Source organism: Terrapene carolina, unplaced genomic scaffold, assembly GCF_002925995.2.
Source record: "Terrapene carolina triunguis isolate 2854851 unplaced genomic scaffold, T_m_triunguis-2.0 Scaffold84, whole genome shotgun sequence".
NCBI lineage: Eukaryota > Metazoa > Chordata > Testudines > Emydidae > Terrapene > Terrapene triunguis.
Window position 1 is genome coordinate 35,555,775 of NW_020664435.1, and position 24,382 is coordinate 35,580,156.

General features: G+C 42.0%; 1 protein-coding gene across 1 annotated transcript in view; it reads right to left on the reverse strand.

Moving 5' to 3' along the window:
* Window positions 1-1,626: 1,626 nt before the first annotated feature.
* Window positions 1,627-24,382, reverse strand: part of ITGA8 (integrin subunit alpha 8) — a 170,758-nt gene continuing 148,002 nt past the window's right edge. The window contains exons 28-30 of the mRNA XM_024208854.3: window positions 23,466-23,567; window positions 6,169-6,291; window positions 1,627-4,035 (exon numbers count right to left, since the gene is read on the reverse strand). Of these exons, the coding sequence (XP_024064622.1) occupies window positions 3,949-4,035; window positions 6,169-6,291; window positions 23,466-23,567 (312 nt within the window). The 3' untranslated portion in view covers window positions 1,627-3,948. The remainder of the gene's footprint in view (window positions 4,036-6,168; window positions 6,292-23,465; window positions 23,568-24,382) is intronic.

Here is a 24,382-nt window from a genome sequence, read left to right on the forward strand (position 1 = left end):
TGAAATATACTTTATGAACTGCTACTACAAAACAAAACATGCTACATCAGTTAGGAGAATGCAATATGTTGAATGCAAATGAAAACGTCTAAAAATTAAGTTGAGAAATTATTCCTATTCTTTTTTTTTTTTTTAAATCAGATTCTATAAACGCAGGGTAAGGCGGCATGCTGAAAAGCTAAATGTCCCTCAAATACAATGCACAGTCAAAACAAGCAACAGTCCTTAGATATTAAATACATTCCTGCTGTGTCACATCATGGCGCCGGCATAAACTAAATTCAAGACTTTTTATTGTCAAGAGGCACTAATATTAGACTACATTTCAATGTGGATGTTTGCCAACAATCCGAAATAAAAAGCTCCCTCGTAAACAATTCCTAAAGGCAGTGCCTTGGGGAGATGGTATTTCATTAAAAAAACATTTGTTAGAAGTATAGGAGTATGTTGCTTGATCGCCAGTTGGCCGATCTCTCTCTTGTGCATTGCTGAATGTTGATAAATGTGAGACCTGAGGAAGAGCTCTGTGTAAGCTCGACAGCTTGTCTCTCTCACCAACAGAAGTTGGTCCAATAAAAGATATCACTTCACCCACCTTGTCTCTCAGTTCCCAAGTGGCTTTTCAGATAAGATGTGCCACGCTGCTTTCAGATCTGCCATGCTAGCAATTCAGCAAACCAACTTGAGATTCAGAAAAAAGATGTGCAATTTTCAGGAGATATTTAAAATTGGAAACTTGCAAAGTCTCTTAATGCATCATTTGGAGAGGACAGGAAAGTTTGTAAAAATGATCCACATAAATGTGACAAGAGTTTTTTTCTCATTAACATGTAGGCAATTACAAGAAAATCATATTAGCGACAAACCTCTGACTCTTCACTCCCTCTGACCCCATCACTCTTTCCTGTGACTTCTACATTCTTGGCAATTAGTGGGACTACATAGGTGTGCTGCAGTTTGATGTCAACATCACTTATGCAGAGACTAGGCCACATTCATGAATTCATCTTTGGCTTGACTCCATTGAAATGAATAATCATGGATGGATTTGGCCAAGTATAATTGTATGGTACAGTAGTTACATGAGGGGGTGACAGATTATGGCAATTGCCATTCCACTGTCCATATACAGGATACTATTTTCCATGGGGACAAATGCTTTGAAGAGAAATTTCCTCACCTACACTGAGTCCTAGAAGTTGCCTTCTCAAAGTTGTTTGCAATTTCCACCCAGTTAAAACCACAAATATAGGGACTCAAAACTACAGTCCTTGACAGCCCAAAGCTTCAGACATTACTGTGTAGGAAGTTTAATCTACAAGGAAGCAGAAATATAAAACACAGCTTTTGATCAAAAGTAACCGTTTGTCATCTGATGTCCCTCTAATTTGGTTTTCAGTGACATTATACAGCTGCAGCCAATGGATTCCAGCCAGGCCCAGGAATGAATGGAGTGGAGTTTTGTTTGTTTAAATTTAGTATCTGAACATGTTTTGCCCATCATTAAAATTAAGTGGAATTGCTCAAAATTGAACCATAGATGTTCAAACTCAAAAGGACTTATTAGGTCACCTAGTCCCTTCGTCTGGCCAAAGCAGGATTGAAAACACATTGGAGCCTTGTGGGTTTGTTCTAGTCCTTTTTTTATTGTACTCAATCAGTATATTCAAAAGTTTAAAAAACAACCACAAATGCCAGTGTAAACATGCTTCAGGTACATAGGTAATATAAAATATTGCACATATAAAAGTCATATGTTCAGTATTTCTTAATGATAATATTTCATCAGAGTAAAAGAGTCGTGCAGATGATGTGAATTTATTTGCCTGGCTGGCCTTGTTTCAGAAACTACTACACACAATTCAGTATTTACAAAAGATGAACTCACTGCCTTTTCCTGTGTGCGTAATTCGATCTGAAATGTGGAGGATGCAGAAATGTATGAACCCTGCAGGGTGTGGTTTGCAAGGGTATTTGTGAAATGAATGCAGCAGTTTGTTTTGCAAGGGGTCAGAACAAATCAGCATAGGGAGGGCTGCTGTCCCCAGTCTCAAGGTTTTTTTGGGGCTCAGGAAGTGGTAAGGCACCTTCCTTACCTCCTCAGAAAACAAGAGGTTGGGGGAAACTCTCCTTTCCTTAACCCTCAAGGATTTCCTTGCAGACTGATGTGAAGCAATAAGATGGACCTTTAGTGCTCAGGTTTTCTAGCTATTGACACCAAGTTTATGGGTCTGTCCATGAGCTGGCTGTCGAAAGATAGTGGGATGTCCAACTGAGCTATTTCCAGGTCCTTTGAAAGGTCCTTGGGATTGACAGTAGTGACTTTGCCTGCTGGTTTGCCCTGCCCTGAAGACAGCTGCCAGCAATCCATAAAAGCCCAGTAGGTAGCAGGATGGATCAGAAAAGGCCACTGGCTGCCCTGAAGATAGGAATCCCAGGTGCTTGGTGGGAAGGGAGACCAGCTAGGAAGAAGGAAGGAGAATGAGGAGCGTGTGTGTGTGTGTCAGAAAATGAACGCCCTCCTCCTAGATTCACAAAACATAGCAAATTTCAAACTCAGGACAAGCACAGGATTGTTTAAGGTTTTATGCAGATGGTTTGCACAGCTCTACAGCTGGATGAATCCAGCTTAAATAAAGGCCATTTACTGATGTTATAGAAAGAGTTACTGGTGAATTATGGATCTAGTCTTTTGGATCTTAGAAGCAGCAAAGAAACAAATGAACATTTTATTGCCTTTACAACAAAATGTCTTTCCTTCTGTGGGTCATCTCAGCCTTGGATGATTTGCATCCTACTTTTTATATAAATGCAAATTCAGTGCACCTTCTCTGCAAGACTCTTTGTAATAAGAGATTACTATAGGACACTCTACCCAAAAACTTAACTTGCTGAAATATCTTAAACACATTGTTAGGTCTGTATTTTATAATTCCTTTAAATCAATCAAGTGTTGTCACCTATGACACAATAGTCATGAATTCAACAAAATATGCAGTAGCATTTTTAAGAGGATATTTTAATGAAATAAGTACACAGAAATAGTGGTGAGAAATTCAGCCTTAGCAAAAAGGTGGGCAAAAATTCCCACAGATTTCAATTGATGTTGCACTAGTTTTCACCAAAAATGGATTTGATCCACTGAATTTAGTGCTGCCATCTACAGGTTGAAAAGGGTATAACATATCTTTAAAATATGTTATTGTATGCCCCTTCCAATACAATTATATTTAAATTCCCCTGCTCCCCAAATCACCCTTGTAGCCAAGAAAATTGTTCTGAATGTGCAGGCCACTTGTCTACTTACATATGAGATAAGCAAATGATTTCCATGATATGATTTACTTCTCTAAAACTCCGAATCTACAATTAGATTTGATACTCTTCCCAGAAAGGTGGAAAAATAAATAACTTGTGCCCCATGTATAAAGTCCTTTAGAGACTACCTTTCTGCTTCAGAAGTACTTTCACAGTACCAATATATTGCTTGTCTCCCTGAGCCACAATTTCATAAAAGTTCTTATCCTTAGGGAGGTGTCAAAAATATTCTGCATGATACAGTAGTGTTTGAAAGCTTTGTCCTGATCCATCTTCTAGATGATACAGCAATGCAGGCATTTCATCTTTGCAAGGTTTGGGTTATTCTGAAAGTGATTTAACACACCACATGTGCTCAAAAACATCTGTCAAAAACTAGAGCGACTGAAGTATAGTACAAAAACTCTTTGCACAGTGACGGATTATGTCTTTAAGGCAGTGATAAGGCTGATTTCTGCCCAGGATCATCATCATGTGGTGAATTTTCAGAAACGTTGCATAGATCAGATTACAACATCATGGCACTTGCAATTTCAAAGGAAGACTGTTAGTAGAAGAAATCCTTCATTTAATCTTTAGCACACTTCTAGGCTTGAGCGGGACTCTGAATTGAACCTTCACTCTCCTCTTTTATGCATCAGTAGTCTTGTCATTTGTCAGTTGTTCCCTGTCAGCCATGTCATCTTGAGGAGGTCTAGCTCTGTCAAAGAAGCCGCACTACAGAAAACAAGCCAACAGAGAAATCACAATAAGGCAGCCACATGACTGTTCTCCTGCAGCTCATGCTCCTTTCCTCTAACCTCCATCCCTCACCATGTTGAACCTTAACTTAGGGGCTCTTCTTCACTCTTAGCTCTCACATGGAGTCAACAGAACTAGTTGCATAAGTATGAACTACTCACTTGAATAGGAGTTGTGGAGTTGGGCTCACTGTTTATTAGCTCTTTGGAACAGGGACATTGCCCTTTATGTTGGTAATTACATACATAAACCCACTATATATTGGGAATTCCAGGAGATTTTAAGAATGCACTGAGTTGTAATAGAACTATTCTGCAAAGTACTGACCACCCTCAGTTCTTATCAAAGTCAATGGGAGTTGAAGGAGATTAGCATCTTGTGAGATCACCTTAAATGCCACCATTTTTTTGCTCTGTAGCTACTATATATAAATAAAATATTAAATATATTCTAGTGAATTTAAGGTTCACTTCTACAGGAAAGGCATAAACAGCACCAAAGTAGTTACATCATAAATGTCCCATCATATGAATAAATACACAATAAAAATGAACACAAAGGAGTGGCATAAGACATCTGACTGAGATAAGTCTGAATCATTGTAATAAATTCAAAGAAATGAACAACAGTAGAAATGTCTGTCTTGCTTCCATCACTCATACACAGTTTGTTACTTTTTTCTGTCCAATTAAATGTATTTTTGTAGAGAAAAATTAAGAACAAGGGAAACATGCGCTCCAGAGGAAAACATTAGAAATGCTGTGAATAGAGAAAAGCCACCCAGTCCATCATATGGTACCTGTCCTTTCAGAAGAAATAGCACTTCTGTCCATGTAGGATGCTGTACTATTATTATTTAGTACATGTATACAATGTTCAAAGTAGGAAAAGTGCTTTACTCCTTGAGCAGGGATCTTGTCTCCCTATTGTTTTGAAAAGCACCTTCCATTCTTTGAATGCAGTCCTGGCTTCACTGATGTCAGTAGCAAAATTCTCATTGGCTTCAATGGAGCCAGAATTTCACCCTTCGGTGCCAGCGAGATAATACAGCATTCTCAATGGACAATAGCACTTTGCATACCCTGGATGCTATGTTGCACTGTTATATATTCTTCCGAAAGGCAGGTACAGTCTGTCAGCCCGGCTAGATTATTAATTATTTTCTATTCATAACATTCGTTGTGAAGACAGTGGGAGCTTTAGGTGGAAGAGGAAAGCTGGATTGGACCCCAAAGTGTAAACAAAAATCTAAATTTATAAAAGCTGCTTTTGACAGCTACTATTAAAAGCCTGATTTGAATTTTGACATCAACAGTGACTCTAATGAGACAGTTTGTGTTTATCCCAATTCAGAAGTGGTTAAGTAAGGCACAATTGCTGAAAGAATTTCAAATCAGTGAAATAAAGTGACAAAGGGATGAGCAGCTGGCCTTGAGTTGGGGGGCCATTTTACAGGGCCAGAGTAAAGATTGTTGAGAGATGACACTTTTTCCAAGGACTAAGTGATGGGTATGAAACTACTTCAACTTCTAGTGTTATAAGGGATGTTTCCAGGAACCCTGAAGAAGCAGATTGTTTTAAAACCTGTGAAATAAAAATCAACCAACTCACTGACTACAAATCTTATGACTTGTAATTTAAAAAAAATCAGAGACAACCTGGTAATATTAAAAGAAATCTCCTTAAAAGTAATCTCCTCCCAAATTGGGTGAGGGATTGTATAATTACGTGCTAACAAAAATGGCAGTTCCTTAAGGATTCAAGGAAAACAAAACAAAAGTGCTTTATGAACCTAAACACTCCAGAAAAAAGATCATAAGTCATGGGAATCAGAGCCAAACTCTGTAAAACCATTTATAACCAGACTTTCATAACAACGAAGACTTTGAAAACAATGTCCCTTCACAAAAGTCAGCTACATAAGCATGTCGTCATATGCCACATCAAAGAAGACATAAGTCTATTGTTGCTTTTGCTCCAAACTCTTAAAGGTCACAGATTCCAATTTCTCTCTCTCTCTCTCCTTTTTTTTTTTTTTTGGTTGGTCATCCTAAATCTTGTAAGCATCCTTCCAAGTTTCGTTAAGTAAATAATAATAATACAACATACCTTCCACAAAGCTAAGGTCAAAATAGCCAGAACCAACAATCCAAGGAGTATTGCTAGTATTATAACCCATAAAGGGATTACAAAGGAGACATTTGGAGTAGCCCAAATGATAGACGTTCTTATCTGAAACGAAAAGATATGAGGTGTAAATGAACAAAGATTCTGTAAGAAATGAAACCAGAAAATGAAACACAATGAAATTGCCAGATTAGAAACATATACTGCCCACAGTTCTTGTACATGAACTTTATTTGCTGCAACTTCTGCAACCTTATTTACAATAATCCTTAAAAATGGGGTTTGCACAGACATAAATACCTCTTATATTAGACATAATATAAAACATTTTCACCCACTGAATATAGAATCACTCTGAAGCTCACCAAACTAACAGTAAACACTTCAAAACCATACAAGGAACCAAACTCTGCTCTCAGTTACACCAGTGTAAAATCCAGAGTAATACCATTGACTTAAATAGCATTACTCTGAACAATGGTGTAAACAAGAAACAATTTCAGCCTAAGTTCTCTACTGGAACTAAAATATGTACCATCTACGTTATATGTTGTAATCTAAAAACTTTTGCTGACAAACCAATACAATTTTTTTAATATTACCTTATGTTTCAGCTAAGCAGCCCAAGAGCTAAACTCCTCATATAGAACTTCATCCATGTAATATAAGCATAATGCACAAAAATACCGTTGTTTTTGAACTCTCTCTAACATTATTCTGTCATACTTAAAGGACGCTTAGTGTAAATGTAGAATGACCATTTTAATGTATTGTGAAGTAATTGGAAAGTATAGCAACATCTCTTTCATTGTCTGTGGCTCTAGAAAGCAGCAGGTGTGGATAATATGTGAATTATGAGGAGTTAAGGTCTTCCCACTGATTTTACAAAATCATCTAGATTCCAAGCCTTCATTGTAACAAATGACGCTAACTGCCCTTCTAGCTTTTTCCCCTCCGGTCTTCCCAATAAATTATCTCCTGGCTCTCTCCTCCATACCTCATACCCAGTTAATTCTACTCCCTCAGATACTGCTCAAAGCTCTCCTCATCAATCTCACTTGTTACTTTGTTTCTCTCTGATGTTTCTAGGTCGAAAGAGTTAGCTTGAGCTTTCCTTATCTCCTTACTCATAGGTTACATCCTCTGCCATCTTTCTCTATCTTTCTCCTTTTCCATTGCACTAGGAAGTTATTTCTGTCTTGGGTTTTCTGCTGGACCCATCTCACATATTCCTCTTCAGCCTAAGCAGAGTAAGGTGGTGGCAGATGGAACTCATCCTGCTCTTCATGATGGAATGCAACTCCAGGCAGTCTCCAAAGCAAACTGATTATATGCCTTCTGAAGCTGTCTTCTACTTTTACTGCTTGAGGTACCGCTAGGAATCAGAATCCCTACTTACTAAGTCTGTTGCTTACTGCTCGTCCCTCTGCCCCATTCTAGGCTTAAATACTTTAGTCTAATATTGTATTATCCTTCTGGTGTCTGCCAAGATCTTCCTCACTCTCTCTCTTGGCCCTCGTCATGCCAGCTAAGTCTCTTTTTCATCAAATTCTCCCATGCAGATTCCCCTGTTCCCTTATAATTAACTCATCAGGATCTAGATTTAGCTGTTCTGATGCTCCTCTCCCTTACACCAGTGTAAAATTGAATCATCTCCACTGAAATCAACAGAGCTACACTAGTGTAAAACTAGTGAAAGAGGAGAATCGGGCCCAACTTTTTCAGCCCTGCCACCAATTCTCTGTTTGCTAAGCTTTGGCTATTAGCTAACTGGCCAATTATAACCAAATAGTTCTGAACTTACTCATTCACTTTAATGGAGTGTTCAATTTGAAGATCGATGATAACCCCTTAGCCCTTAGAATGAGTCATTTTAGTGATTAAGATTCTAAGGGCAGGTCTACACTACAGCCGGGATCGACGATCTGAGATCAATCCACTGGCAGTCGATTTAGTGGGTCTAGTAAAGACCCGCCAGATCGACTGCAGATCGGTCTCCAGTCGACCCCTGTATTCTACCCCTGATGAGAAGAGTAAGGTAAGTCAAGTCAACAGGAGAGTTTCTCCTGTCAACCCCCTGCGGTGTAGACCCCGCAGTAACTCGACCTAAGGTACATCGACTCCAGCTACATTATTCACTTAGCTGGAGTTGCATAGCGTAGGTCGACTTACCGCAGTAGTGTAGACATAGTCTCTGTGATGGACAAGTGCCAAGATAACTCCACTCCTTCCATCTATCTTTCTTGCTCTTTTTTTTTTAAACAGTATCTCCAGCTTCCTTTCTGAACCTGATCTTTCTCTTTCTTTCTTTCTCCCTCCCTCCCTCGATCATGGCCTCCCTCTCTTTTTTGTAAGCACCAGCAGACCCTATTCCTGCTTCCAACTACCATCATACCTAACTGCATAAGCCAGTCCTTTCCACATTTTCCATCTCTGTGCCTCTGGTTCCTGATCTGAGGCAGCACTTGCAGAGTTAGCAGGGGGAGAGGGGTGGGAGGATCAGTATGGCCTAATGAGACACATCTATCTACACTTCTAGAGTGCAGTCACTGTAGTATCTGGACTCTGTTACCTGATTCTATGTTCTGGATAACAGTCCTGACCTAGCAAGGCTAGAACACTTATCTTCCAGCTACAATGTACCATGTGGGTTCCCCAGAAGATCCTCAGAAACTATCCAGTCCTTATGATGTTTAACACTAAGATTGGCCAGAGTCCCACTGGTTAAATGCCAACATTGTTAGACATATTGTCATTGATCTTGCAATGGACACATTCAGCTACCATGCTTCTCCACTGCAGCTGGGCACACTTATTGAACCCTGATACTGCATTCATTTGTAAACATGCTCCATAGGAATTTGGATGCAAATATGCAAAAAATCATATATTCTTTATCCAATTAAATTAAGTGAAATTTGTTTCCTTTCTCAAATAAACATCACAAAACTCCCACTACCCTCCAAACACTCCCCGTCCCCACATAGCAGGGTAAAAGGAAACAATTCCACCATTGTAGTATTTTTCACATCCTATTGGGCATTGCAGAATGTTGTAGGCTTTCTACACCACTTGGTTCAGCAGTAACCGTGGAGGCCTCCTAGTTTAATATGTTAATAAATATTTTTGAATGGCTTTCCTTGTGTCGCACAGCAATACTGTATCCGGCATTAAAATGCAAGGGCCGCAAGAATGAGAGCAAGGTCAGCTGCTCTGTCTGCAGTGACTCTGCACACAGAAAACTCTGTCATGGATAACAATGAATTGGTAAAAAAGGCCTATCTGGCCAAAATAGTCATGAGAGTTGCAGAGATGAGTGGCTGCTCAAAATCTGTAAAAGAGCAAGGAGCTGCCTAATGAGGAGCAGAATTTCTCTCTGCTGCTTAAAAATTATGGTGGGAACCCTGAGGTAAATCTTGTAGGCTCAGATTAAGTATTGAGCAAGGGATAAGAATGGGTAAAAAAAAAAGAAAAAAGAAAACCTCACAGACAGCCCAAGAAGAGAGAGCTAGACTGATAAGATATATCTGAAAAAAAGTGCTGTCTCTATTGGAAAAGTTCTTGATTCCCAATACTTCACGAGCAAGGAGCAATATTTCTGTCTCAATATGATCAAAGACTATAGGCCTGTGGCCAACCTCACATACATCAGTTCCACACTGGTTATTCATTTGACTTCAATAGAATTGCTTTCATAAAGGGGTGCAGCACTGGGCCCTAGTACTGGTGTTACTTGTCTGAGGCTGTCGGTGACAAGAAAGAAGCAGTAAAGCAAGACCTACAGGCATGTCAAGAAACCTTTGAAATTCACAACCAGAAGCTGATCTAAGTAGCACCTTTGATCAGCCTGAATCTGATGGACTCAGAGAAAACTTATTTGCCTGCAAAATTGTTGGGATAAAGCCATTGCTGATCTTGATATCTTGAGCCAAATTCACTCCTGGTGTAAGCAGTAATGCAGGGTACTTAAATGCAGTAGGCCCAGGAGTCAAAGAAATTGCACGAGGGATAATATTAACAATTGTAACAGGGCATTATGAAAAAAAAGACAGTACACCTACAAGAAATTAGCCAGTTATGTATGGGTAGGTAGCGAGCCAGTTGGTGACAGTTTATTGACACTGCACATTTTTAACAAGAAAATTACTAGAGGGCTAGGCAAGTGGCCAGTAGACATTACAGCTAGCTGCTTTATTTTTTGTTTAAGACGACCTTTAAATAAGTCATGACCATCTAATTGTGCACACCGCTCTCCCCTGCGGGGGCAGGAGGCAGAAGCTTGGTCCTGCGGCAGCCAAGCTCCCCCCCTCCCCCGTTTCTTCCCACAACGTGGAGCATTCCGGCCCCTCCTCCTCCTCCTCCCCCCTCTCCCTGCCGGCGACAGCCCTTGCAAGGGGGAGGGGTAGCGGAGCCGAGCCGAGCCGAGCGGTAGCGTGCTCGCTGCTCCGTAGAGCAGGCAGAGAGAGGTAGGGACGGGCCTTGGGGAAGGGGGTAGAACAGGGCATATCCCTCCCAGCCCCCTGCCATGAGCCGCTCAGAGCAGGGGGTTGGGAGCACCCCCACGAGCCGAGCACCCCAGCCTTCTGCCCTGCACCCCCCACAGCCCCCAGCCCTCTACCCTGAACCCCCCCACCCCAACACACACCCAGCCTTCTGCCCTGCACCCCCCACAACCCCCAGTCCTCTGCCCTGACCTCGAGTCACCTCCAACACCCAGCCTTCTGCCCTGCACCTCCACCCCCCCCAGCGCTCTGCCCTGACTTCGAGTCGCCCCCAACACCCAGCCTTCTGCCCTGCACCTCCACACACCCCCCAGCGCTCTGCCCTGACCTCGAGTCCCCCCAGCCCTCAGCCCTGAACCCCCCCCACACACCCAGCCTTCTGCCCTGCACCTCCACCCCCCACAAGCCCTCTGCCCTGACCTCGAGTCCCCCAAACACCCAGCCTTCTGCCCTGCACCTCCCTTCTAAAAAACGTTAACATGTATTACTGGCACGCGAAACCTTAAATTAAAGTGAATAAATGAAGACTTGGCACACCACTTCTGAAAGGTTGCCTACCCCTGATCTATCCCCATCCTAATGGAAGCATTCTGTTCGCTTTTATGACTGCTGCTACACATTGAGTGGATGTTTTCAGAGAACTATCCACGATGACTCCAAGAGCTCTTTCTTGAGTCATAACAACTAATTTAGACCCCATAATTTTGTATGCATAGTAGGGATTATTTTTTTCCAATGTACATTACTTTCCATTTATCAACATTGAATTTCATTTGCCATTTTGTTGCCCAAACACCCAGTTTGGTGCGATTCCTTTGTAACTCCTCACAGTCAGCTTTGGACTTAATTATTTTCAGTAAGTTGGTATCATCTGCAAACTTTGTCACCTCACTGTTCACCCCCTTTTCCAGATCATTTATGATAATGTTGAACAGCACCAGTCCCAGTACAGATCCTTTGGGGGATACTACTATTTACCTCTCTTCATTGTGAAAACTGACTCTTTATTCCTACCCTTTGTTTTCTATCTTTTATTCTGTTATTGATCCATGAGAGAACCTTCCCTTTTACCCCATGACTGCTCACTTTGCTTAAGAGCTTTTGATCTAAGACCTTGTCAAAGGCTTTCTGAAAGTTGAAGTACAGTGGCACCCTCCTGTCAAGTATACTAATTTTTAGTGTTGCAAAGTTTAAAGGATAGAGTGATATCACCGATTTAAGGAGATATTTCTCCCAGTGTGCATTAAAATAGCCACATAGAAATTAAGCAAACCATTTTCAAGTAAGCTCCTGTTGTTTCTGATAAAGCATGCTGTTTAGGAATAATCTAGAAAACAACATTTAAAGTAAAATGAAGAATTTCAATCCTTTCACATGTAACTGTGTACTATACTATACTATACTATACAAACTGCCTAGAGAAGTTGTGGAATCTCCTTCACTGAAGGGTTTCAAAAAGAGGCTGGATGGTTGAAACACAACAAAACCTGTATCTTAGCAGGGGGTTAGACTAGATGACCCTTGCAGTCCCTTCTAACCCTATGGTTCTATGATTCTATATCAATTGGATCACCCTTGTCCGTATACTTGCTGGCAACCTCAAAGAATTCTAATAAATTGGTGAGGTATAATTTCCCTTTACAAAAGCCGTGTTGACTCTTCCCTCACATATCATGTTCACCTATGTGTCTGATAATTCCATTTTTTACTAAAGTTTCAACCAATTTGCCTGATACTGAATTTAGGCTTATGGCCTGTAATTGCCAGGATTGCCTCTGGAGACTTTTAAAAAAATCAAAGTAACATTAGCTAGCCTCATGTCATCTGATACAGAGGCTGATTTAAGCAACAGATTGCATAATATTTCAGGGGTGGCAACCTTTCAGAAGTGGTGTTCCGAGTCTTCATTTATTCACTCTAATTTAAGGTTTCGTGTGCCGGTAATACATTTTAACGTTTTTAGAAGGTCTTTCTATAAGTCTATAATATATAACTAAACTATTGTTGTATGTAAAGTAAATATGGTTTTTAAAATGTTTAAGAAGCTTCATTTAAAATTAAATTAAAATGCAGAGCCCCCCGGACCGGTGGTCAGGACCCGGGCAGTGTGAGTGCCACTGAAAATCAGCTCACGTGCCACCTTTGGCACGTGTGCCATAGGTTGCCTACCCCTGATATAGTTAGTAATTGTACAATTTCATATTTGGATCCTTCAGAATCTTAGGTGAACACCATCTGGTTTATTACTGTTTAATTTACCAATTTGTTCCAAAGCCTCATCTACTGACACCTCAATCTAGGACAGTTCTTTAGATTTTGTCACCTAAAAAGAACGGCTGTCATGTTGGAATCTCCCTGTCTTCCTCTGCAGTGAAGACCGATGCAAAGAATTAAATTTAGCTTCTTTGCAATGGCCTTGTCTTCCTTGAGTGCTCCTTTAGCATCCCAATCATCCAGGAGTCCCACTGATTGGCAGGTTTCCTGCTTTAGATGTACTTAGACATTTTTTGCTGTTAGTTTTTGTCTTTTGCTAGTCGCTCTTCAAATTCTTTTTTGGCCTGCCTAATTATACTTTTACACATGACTTGCCAGAGTTTATGCACCTTTCTGTTTTCCTCCAGACAGGTCCAAACTATGGCCTAGAAAGTGCCTGTGTTAGGCTAGTTAATTCACAGATCATGGTTCTGTTGGAAATGCAGAAACTGTGTTTATCTTTGTGTCTTGTAAAGTGTTGAGCACTCCCAGCATTAAATAAGTACCAGTAACTAAGCAAATCATAGTGCCAAATAGGATGCTCATTGCAATGTTAACCTTTTATCTTTATTCCTTTTGGAAACGGTTTTATTATTAAAATGCCAGCTTATTCATAGCTATCTGATTTATCTGCTATTTTAAGAAACAGTAGCTTTAAGTTAGTTATTCTTGTAATGCTATTGCTACTGCAATAACATTACAGCCAATTAATCTGCTTTTCATCTAATCTTTAATCATTTTTCTTACAGGGGTTGATAGATCATAAGTAACCTCTTTAATACTCCTACATGTTACCATCAAACATTTACAGTATAATGTTCTTGTATGTTTTGAAAAAATGCCCAAAGCAATATGTAAAAGCTCCCTTGAGCTTGGTGTCATAATTAATATTGACATTTGTGTATACATATTACAATGCCTTGTGTAAACAGACTTCTTAGGGATTACAAGGCTATTTAAAATAAACATACCCAATAGTTCATACTGTATAACACCGTTTAAAACGAAAGAGTAAAAAAAGTGTATTAAAACCAACTTTGTTCACTGTAGAAAAATTGATCAAACAAACTATGCCAAAGTCATTCTGGGTAGATCCTATTATACATTTAAGATAAGAAAAGTAATTTCATTTTATCAAATACAAAACTGGCTCAAGAGTCACATAACCAAAGTCAAGGAAGTTACCAGCTATACTAATCCCATACCTCAGTCTTTACTACAAAGAATTTCCTGTGCAAACATTACTGAAGGAATGCATAAAATCTTATTTACAATAATTATATCTATACCAAAATGGCAATTTCCTCTTGAACGTTACAGCCTTTAGCAAGAAAGAACTTCCAGTTGTACAATATACAGGTCTGATTCAAAGCCCACTGAAGTCAATGGAAAGACTCCACTTTACATTTATAGATTTAGGATCAGGCCCCATTATAGAGTGCTACTGAAGAGCAGGAGTAAACTGTTCCTAAGGATCATCTGATCTATTTAGTTTTATTGTAATCGATTCACCATTCAGTTACGTTTCCAGGATCCTTCCTCTTTCCCCACCATGTACAAGATAAGCACCATATCCCATGACAAAAATACCATGCCCTAAATCCTGCAAGGACACGTATAAATGCTTAATTTTAACTTTACCAATATTCCCATTGAAGTTACATACTTAAAATTAAATATATACAAAAGTCTGCTGTATAAACTATAATCTCCACTCATTTCATCAGACCTTCTTCTGAATCAGCCAACAGCACTGTGTCAGAGAAACGTTATTCACCGATTTTGCATTCATCTTTATACCGTCTTCTGTTTCTTCAATTAATTCAATCAAACACTCTATAAATGTTGAATCAAGAAGGTGACGTTAAACAACCTTGTCTGACTCCTCTCTTGATCTCCATTAGATTTTCATTTTCATCTCCCTTTATAATCGCCTTCTGATTCCAGTATAATTATTTTAATACTTTTGTATCCATCAATTCTGACAGATTGTAATGTATTGAGCAAACTATGGTCATATGCAAGAATCCTGGGAAAACATGCAAGATCCCGATGAATGACTGAGCTGTATGGCAAACGAGAAATTATTGCTACTTAGGAAGAATCATTGTAGAAAATGGAAGATTGGATACTGAAATCAGCACCAGAACAGCAAGAGCAAAAGGGACATTCTGGAAGAGTAAATATCTGATGAGAAAGGACGTAAATCTGAAGACTAAATTCCAAGTCTTAAAAACTCAACTTTGGTCTGTGTTAAATTGCAGCTCTGAAACATGAACACTCAAACAACTGATAATAAAGAAACTACGATCCTTCAAATTATGGTGTGCTACAGAAGAATTCTAAAAAAAAAAAGATAGACTGTGAAACCAACGCAGGTGATGTTTATGGGCACTGGAATGGAAAATTGATGGCAGAAGAACATGAGGCAGAAAAAGAAGATCCTGGATGGATGATGTGGTACCCTTGGTGATTCAAAAGGACTATTCATCCACTATTAGCAGAGGATCATACAGAATGGGGTACCATGTTTGCAAACTGTGACAATGCACCCCATATTCTTCACAGCGATTTTATTATTATATAATTATGGCATGATTATGATGCATTTTGTACAAGATGGGTCATGTGAAGTGTCATTGGAAAAGTTATGATTTGCTGAATACATTTATCCTGTTTGTATGCATGTATTATTTTTGTATCCGAAGTTATAAATACTGACTATGTATCTGTATTTCATATGTAGTTACACCTGGGTGACACCCACTAGGCAAGATGCTTTCAGTCTAGATAGTGGGTGGGGAAATGGCCTATTCAGAGTAATGGGCCCTTAGGAAAAACAATAGGCCTTAGGAGAAGCTTATCCCCCACCTGGTGAGCCTTCCTGAGAACTCTCCAGATGGCCTGTAAGTAATGGCTGCTATGACTCCACAAGGTCATGAGACCAGGCCATATGTCTCTGGATTCCATCTTGGGATGTCAGTGTTTTTCCACAAACTGAATTTTGGAACAAAGGGTTCCAGCCATATGCTAAAGCTACATAAGGCCTGAAGTGACATCATCCGTGATTCTTCACTCCCCACACAAGAAGATGCCAGAAACTCCTGAGGAACAAAGACTGAACTGGGGAAAGTGCTGGACCCAGGCTAAAGGGATTCCTAGCCTCTGTATGAAAGACCTGGGGATTCCAAGCTGTAAAGCAAGTGCAGCTTGTCCCTTAAGAATCTGCAGCCTGCTTGTACCATCTCCCAGGGTGAGAATTTGCTAATTCATATCCTAGTATCGTAGGCTTAGTTTGTGTTTTTGTTTATTTTGTTTATTTGCTTTGTTCAGTTCGCTATCACTTATCATCACTTAAAATCTATCTTTTGTAGTTAATAAACTTGTTTTTGCTTTATCTAAACTGATGAGTTGGAGTGAAATGTGTGGGAAATCGTAGCTCAAGGGGCAAAGGCTGTTGCATTTCCTCTCCACACTGAGGAGGAGGCAAATTGGTTAATAAATTCATACTGGTTAGGGCTTTGACTGGGGCAGGATGGTACAGCTCTCGGGTCTAGGCTGGGAAGCTGGTGGTTATTTTGGCTGTAGCCTCTCTACTGTTGGTTCACATGCAGTGGCTGGTCAAAGAGTCTGCATGTAACTGCAGCTGGGTGTGTCCCTATCCGTGTGTATGCTGGTGAAAGTGTAGGCCCGGGCCTGGGTCTGCAATTTGTCACAGCAGCACAGTGAGAGAGGGAGCCCAGGCTGGTGGGTCAGAGGGCTCAGTGGTACCCCAGTTCCAGGTGGCACCCCGGGGGGAACCCATCACACAAACCTCCAATAAAGAGATTCCACATAAGCAGTAGTAGCATATTGGGGGTATGCTGTATTTATTACAGTATATCTTACCTATGCACCCTCCGTAGGCTTGGAGTTAATTATTTATGAAGTATAAGCATGTTGCAAATTGATTTTAAAAAACGTTACAATTATTAGCCTTCTGCCCCTTTCCCTATCTCACGAAAAGACAAACTTCCAAATAAATCCTTGGATAGATACTTTCAAACCACAAGCACTGATCTTTTACAGAAAGAGCAAAAAATATGAAGTATTGCTGAACTTCAAGAAAAATTCTTCTCACAAGTGAAACTTCAAAAGATCTTGTGCACATATCACATCAAGCTGTAGAGTTGGCAAACATCCACTGTGATAGTCAGATAGGAGAAGACATAAAAGCACTATCATTTTTCAACATTTTACAGTTGCCATAACAGGAATTGTGCATAAATCATCTACACCAAATAACAAGCATTCTACTGGAGTAAAAGAATAAAAAAGGCTTATCTGATCATTTAGTAGATCATCTGAGACTTGTTGAGAACAGCAGGCTATCACCTGTGGCAAAGCACTTCAGACCAGATGGATGCAGTATGATCAACAACGTTCTGTGCAACATGTGTTTCTATAATGGAACACATGTTGCAGAAAACACAAATAACCCGAATTTATCATTCAGCTTGGAGCCTTTGAACCTCGCTGGATGAACACAGTATATTGAGCATCAAAACTTGCAGGGTGCAATACTGGCCCTATTGATGTCAATGGGAGTTTTGCCACTGACTTCAATTGGGCCAGGATTTCACCCTCTGTTTCCAAGCCTAAACATAAATCAACTATACAACAAGCACCTGTTCAAAAAAAAAAGAAAAAAAAAAAAAAAAAAGGTAACCCAAAGGAAGAAAAATTCTATAGCTTGACTCCCATACACTACATTTTGCTTGTGTAAATCTAAAACTATATCACTATACTGGTTTTATGGGCCAGAAAATATTCTGTTCCTTAATAGGACTCATTGGTAGACAGATTATATTTTGTTGGCTCAGGATTTAATTTTAGGTTTGAATTGATTGATCTTATATCTTTTGTAAAGGAGGAGGACTGAGAATGATAAACCTCCTTAAATATGTGGAACAAAAAGGATTCAGGTTTTGGTTCTTATATTGCACTGACATGTTATTTATTTATTTCAGTTAGTACTGGCAAATGAGTTCTCCCTTGCGCTCATTTAAAAAATAAAATTGGACACCTGTATGAACAGACTCTTCTACTCTATTCCCCAAATTTAGTACTTCGGCAACAACAAAAACGTAAAACCCCACAGGGCCAGAAACTGGGACCCCAGAGGATTCCGGGTCATTGATGTCTCCACATCATCACAGGAGGCTTAGGCTGGATGCTGCCTGCCTCCTGATGCTTCACTCTTGGTTTGATCTCTGGCCTGTCTCAGATTCTAACCTTCAGGTACCCGACTCGGCCTGACTCACAACTCCTTCTGCTCCTGACTCACGACTCCCACTAGGTCTGACTGCTCACGCCCCACTCATGACAGTTTGCTCAGACCAACCTTCACCCTTGCCCCCAAAGCCATCCAACCCCCTCACAGATGATGGAGAGAATGGGCTGCCTTCCAACCAGCAGCCCCCTGAGGGCCCATGAGCTGCAGGACCACGTCACCTGTCTGCAGGCGAGAACTTCACACTAAAGACCCACGCTACGCATTGTGCATTGGAAGCACAGAGCCTGTGTGAGCAGGTAGCCCACTGGCAGGCTCAGGTGGTGCAGCTCACTCCACAAGCAACTCGCACACTCGCAGGGAGAAGTGGTGATGCTGTGTGCCCAAACGGATCAAGCAGCCCCTGTGGTGCCACTGCCTGGGTGATTTGACAGGGATTATTGGAAGTTCCAAGGTTTCCTGAACTAATGCAGGCTTCTCTTCCTGCTCTGCCCCCAAATGTACCCCACAGACCAGACTGAGGCAGGGCTAATAGTCAGCCTGCTCTCAGGAGACATGCTTGATTTGGCCTCCCCCCTGTTGGAGCAGAACAGCCCAGTGCTCTCTGACTGGGACACCCTCCTGCAAGCCTTTGCAAGCATCTCTGATGACCCACATTGTGGCCGCTCTGCAGAGGTTGCCCTCCGAAAGCTTTGCCAGAGGCAAAGGCCGGCCATCACCTATGCTGCCCACATCCGACGGTTTGTGGCTGATGTTGAATGGAATGAGGTGGCCCACCTTTACCAGTTCTGCTGGGGGCTCAATGATAAGGTAAAAGATGAGCTAGTCTGTGTGGAAAATCCCACCACCTAGGTCTTGGGGCAGGTGCAGCAGATCCCCTCAGAACTAGCAATGAGGACACCAGGGCTGCTGCCAACTTTATAGATGATGAAGCAGCCAATACCTTGCAGATCCCCTTCTGGTCAAAACCCACACCAGACCTGGTGGAAACTATTGATGGGTCACCCCATCATCTGGACCTGTGACTGGGGAGACCATCCCCTCAGAGACCATAGTGGAAGGGCACTGAAAAACAATATGCTTTGATGTGATCTGCTCCCTGTTCTTCCCGATAATTCTCAGCATTTGTTGGTTGGAATGGCATGATCCATGTATCTCCTGGTGGCAGAGGAGTATTAGCTTCTCCTCTGAATACTGTCAGAAAGTGTGCCTCCAATGAAGCAATCAACCTGCAAGTGACCCACACCCAAGGCCCCAGGATGGGAGGAGACCCTCAGAAGCAGAACCCCGGAAAGCAGGGGAGCGACTCCAGGCCAGAACCTCAGCCTCCCTGACAAGTACCACGACTACCTGGATGTGTTTGGGAAGAAGAATGCAGACTCACTACCCCCACATAGAGACTATGACTGCCCGATAGACCTACAGCCCGGAGCAAAGATGCCCTATGGATCGATATACTCCATATCTGAACCAGAGCTGGAGGCACTATGTGGGTATATACAAGAAAACCTCACCTAGGGCTTCATTCAGAGATCTCTCTAACCAGCGGGGGTACCAGTCCTTTTTGTGAAGATGAAAGATAAGTCACTATGCCTCTGTCTAGACTATCGCACATTGAACCAAGTGACCATGCGTAATTGGTACCCTTTGCCCCTCATTCTGGAATTGCTGGACTGCCTGCGACTGCCAGGATCTTCACAAAACTAGATCTTTGGGTGGCATACGATCTAGTGCACAGAAAGCCTGGGGATGAACAGAAGACTACTTTTCGTACCTGATATGGGCACTTTGAATACTTGATGACGCTGTTTGGCTTGATCAATGCCCCTGTAACATTTCAGTATTTCATAAATATCATGTTCAGGGATATCCTGGACTGATATGTAATTATCTACCTGGTATTTTCTGAGAACCTATAGCAGCACTACCACCATGTCTGGTCTGTGCTGGGGAGACTACAGAAACATAGGTCATATGCCAAACTGGAAAACGCACCTTCAACCAGGCCAACATTGAATTTTTGGGATACATCATCTTCCCAGAAGGAATCCATATAGATCCACACAGGAGCGGCGCCAGGGTTTTTGGCGCCCTAGGCAGGGGTCCTTCTGCGCTCCTGGTCGTCGTCGTCAATTCTGTGGCGGGGGGGGAGGGGGTCCTTCCGCGCTCCTGGTCTTCGGGGCACTTCGGCGGCGGGTCCCGGAGCGAGTGAAGGACCCGCCGCAGAATTGCCGCCGAAGACCCGGAGCGCAGAAGGACCCCCCGCTGTCGAATTGCCGCCGAGGGCGGCAAAATGCCGCCCCCCCAAATCCTGGTGCCCTAGGCGACCGCCTAGGTCGCCTAAATGGAAGTGCCGGCCCTGGATCCACAGAAGGTGGAAGCCATCCACAACTAGACAGCATGCTGGGCCCTCTGGGAACTTCACTGCTTCCTGGACTTTGCAAATTTTTATAGAATATTCATCGCTGACTTCTCTCAATTAATAACTCCCCGACTTCCCTCCTCTGCAAAGCTCTGCAATTCGCTTGGTTGCCCAAAGACCAGCTTGTATTTGACCAGATGCCTTGACCGCAGCCTGATCCTGGCACACCCTGATCTGACTCATCCATTTATAGTGGAAGCAGATGTGTCCAATGTGGCCCCTAAAGGTGGTACTCTCGCAGCAACTCGGGCCCCAGTCTGTTCTGCACCCTTGTGCATTGTATTCCCAGAAATGTATCCCCACTTAGATGAACTATTAAATACTGGACAAGAAGCTGCTCACCATAAAAATGGTGTTTTAAGAATGGTGGCACCACCTCAAGGGGGCTTGGCACTCAGCACAGGTCTTCTCTGACCACAAGAACCTCGAATACCTCTGCAAGGCCTGAGCATTGAACCAGAGGCAGCTAAAGTGGGCCTTGTTCTTTTCTCAGTTCAAGTTCACGACTACCTACTTCAAGGTAGGTATCTACACAGATACCTCTATCACAGAAGGGGAATACTATGGCGGAAGCAAAGAACTGACTTTTGAGGCCCTTACCTCCTCAAGCCTGGTAACTTTGCCAGCAACACAATTCAGCAAGACCTGCTCTCCCTCATCCAGTCCACCTCAAAGGAAGACCTGCTTGCTCAAGGGACGCAGGCCCTGCCATCAGGGGCCAAGATGTGCTATTCCCTGTGGGATGGGGTAATGTACTTTGATGAGTGTGTATGTGTCCTGAGGGTGCCCCCAAATGGAAGTGCAATGACTGTGCCATGGCGCTCCACTGGTGGGTCACTTTGGCTGCTGGAAGACCTTTTGCATGATTACCCATTTTTTTCTGGTGGCCCCACATGCAAGCTGAGGTCCAAACATATGTGGACTCCTGCGAGTGCTGTGCTTGTACCGAGATATCCCGAAATAGACCCCTTGGCACCTTGGAGCCTCCAGCTAGGCCATGGTCTGCCATCAACCTACACTTTATCATGGAACTCCCACCATCTGATGGTCACAATGTAGTCTTAATGGTTGTGGACCACCTGACCAAAATGACCCACTTCATCTCCTGCAACCAACTGCCTTCTGCCAAGACAATCGTCCAGCTTCTACTGCACAATATGGGCAGACTCCATGGACTCCCAGACCACACAGTTTCTGACTGAGGCCCACCATTCAGCTCTTGCGTCTGGGGTGAAGCATTCAGGCTACTGGGTGTCTGGATATCCACCTCCGTCACATACTACCCGCAAACAGATGAACAACAACACGTGAACCAAGTACTGGAGCAGTACTTGAGGTGCTTCATAAATTGCCATCAAGACAATTGGTCTAGCCATATGCAGAGTTTTCCTACAATAACACTGACCATGCCTCTATGGGTCAGAGCCCCTTCTTTGCTAATTACAGTTCCCCCCAACGTTACCAGCAGCCTCACCAAACCCTGCTGCCATTGCATGGCTCCAATAGATGCACCTGATTCAGGAAGAACTCAAAAACCACCTAGAAGTATTTATAGTAGGCCAAAAGGTATGGCTCGCTGACAAACACTTCCAGACCAGGAGACCATCCCACAAACTGGATCACTAGTTCCAGCAGATTAACTTGGTTACCTTCAAACTCCAGCTTCCCGTCTCTCAAATAGATGGAAGAACCTGCAGGTCTACAACCTAGGACCATAGGATTTCTGGGCTGTTGATGCCTCCCCATCATCACAGGACACTTAGGCTGGGCTCCCGTTGGAGGATCCTGTGAGGCTGGGCTCGGTAGGAAATACACAGCAGGACCTGAGTGATAGCTCCTTGTAGCCCACTGACTGGTTAGCACCATGACAGGGAGCTGTCTGAGCAACAACACAGACTGCCTGCCTGGCTCTGCTTCAGACCCTGCGTGTGAGTGCCACCAGACTCCGGCTTCTGACCCTGCCTGCCTCCTTACCCTGCCTGCCTCCTGACGCCAGACTCTGGGTTTGCCCTCTGGCCTGTCTCAGATTCTGACCTTCTGGTATCCACCTTGGCCTGATTCCCAACTCCTGTTCTGACCGCCCTTGCTCTGGTCATGACAAAAATTTACATAAAAATTGAGTCCCAGAACCCCTTTCCCCAATAACCCAGGCTCACTTAAACCTCCCCCTCTCTAAAAGTAAGGGGGGGAGGGGTGCTCCTAGAAATCTAACTACCTTATTTTAAGGGGAAATGATGAATTAGATATCACAAGCCTGCAATTATTTGAGGGTGGAAATCCAGAGGATGAGTGGAGGCCTTTTTGAAAATCAGGACATAAAAGAGTGACTCCATGACAAACAAGGACAGAGGGTTCTATGGGTGAAACATACTTTCTACCCTTGAGGCATGCTGCTGATTGGGAGGAGACCAGTAATATGTTTAAAAACAATGAACATAACAGAGACAAGATGGTGAAAGTTGCACAAGGTTTTCCCGTCAGATTGTTTGCCCACAGTAAGAAATTACAGAGGTAATTAGAGTTGGTTTTGATGGTACAAAGATTTTTCTGCACGAAAAGTCTAACAGCATTGAAGTTAAAGCAATGCACAATGCTACAATTTGTTAAAGAACAGTAATTAATTTAAAATGGAGTTCATTGTCATATCAGCTTCATGTACAGACGAGCAATAAGGAAGTTTCATTTTAAAAGTATTCAAGGAACTCACACCGGAAACATAGGAAATACTGGTTTTGCTTTTCCATACATATAGAAAACCTTCACAACTGTGATCAGGATGACCAAAGTAATTCATGTGCTTAAATCTTAAGATATTTTCTGTGATACTTACTGCTATGCTTCCCTCGGGGTGTTTTGCTGGCTGCACTTTATATGGCATCTTCTTAACTTCAAAGGACACATTGGAAGAAAGGGTATACTGGTAATTATTTCTCTGGAAATACAAAAAAAGATTTACAAGGAATACATTTAAATTTGAAAATTTATACAAGAAAGTCATCACATATTTTGACTGTAAGCTCTTTATTGTACACAATGGTACTGGGGCCTACAGGTGATACCACAATACAAAGACAACAACAATTGAAGTGTGAAGCTGAAAACCTAAATACTGCATGCATTTCAAAGGAGGTGATGAGGGATGCACCTGCAAAAAGTGCACGTATTTACCAGTGCAATAGAAGATTTGTGAGTGCAAATATGGGGTTTTGTGAGTGCACATGTTATGTTTAGTTTTGAAATGTAGACTTTAATCTCCAATCTCAGGAAAAGCTCTGTGCATCTTGAGATTTCCAGGCCTGTTTTCAAACTGTCAGGAAGGTGTTAGGATTCCTTGCTGATCTAATATGAATTGGCCATACCATCTCAATGAAGAATGACTGTCCAAGACTATAGAAATAAGCATGCTTAGCTTAATTTACCCATTTTGGTACTTTTAACATAAAACTGATTCAAAAAAATATAAACAAAACTATTTGTATTTTTAAAGTCCATCAGCAATTGCAATAGGAATGCAGAATGATCGTGTAGCACTGTACAAGTCCCATCAATAGCAGTTTTATTTGGTCTTTCCTTTGCTCACTACAGAAAACCCCAGACATGCTGCTTGACCTTTACTATTCAAAATGCATCCCTCCTTTAATTAAGATTCTTTAATTTAGAGATGGTCTGTCTTTATTGGATACCATGGTTTTTAATCTGGTTCAGGTCAGAAGCAACAAAAAACTGTTACCAGCTGAAGTTCATTCT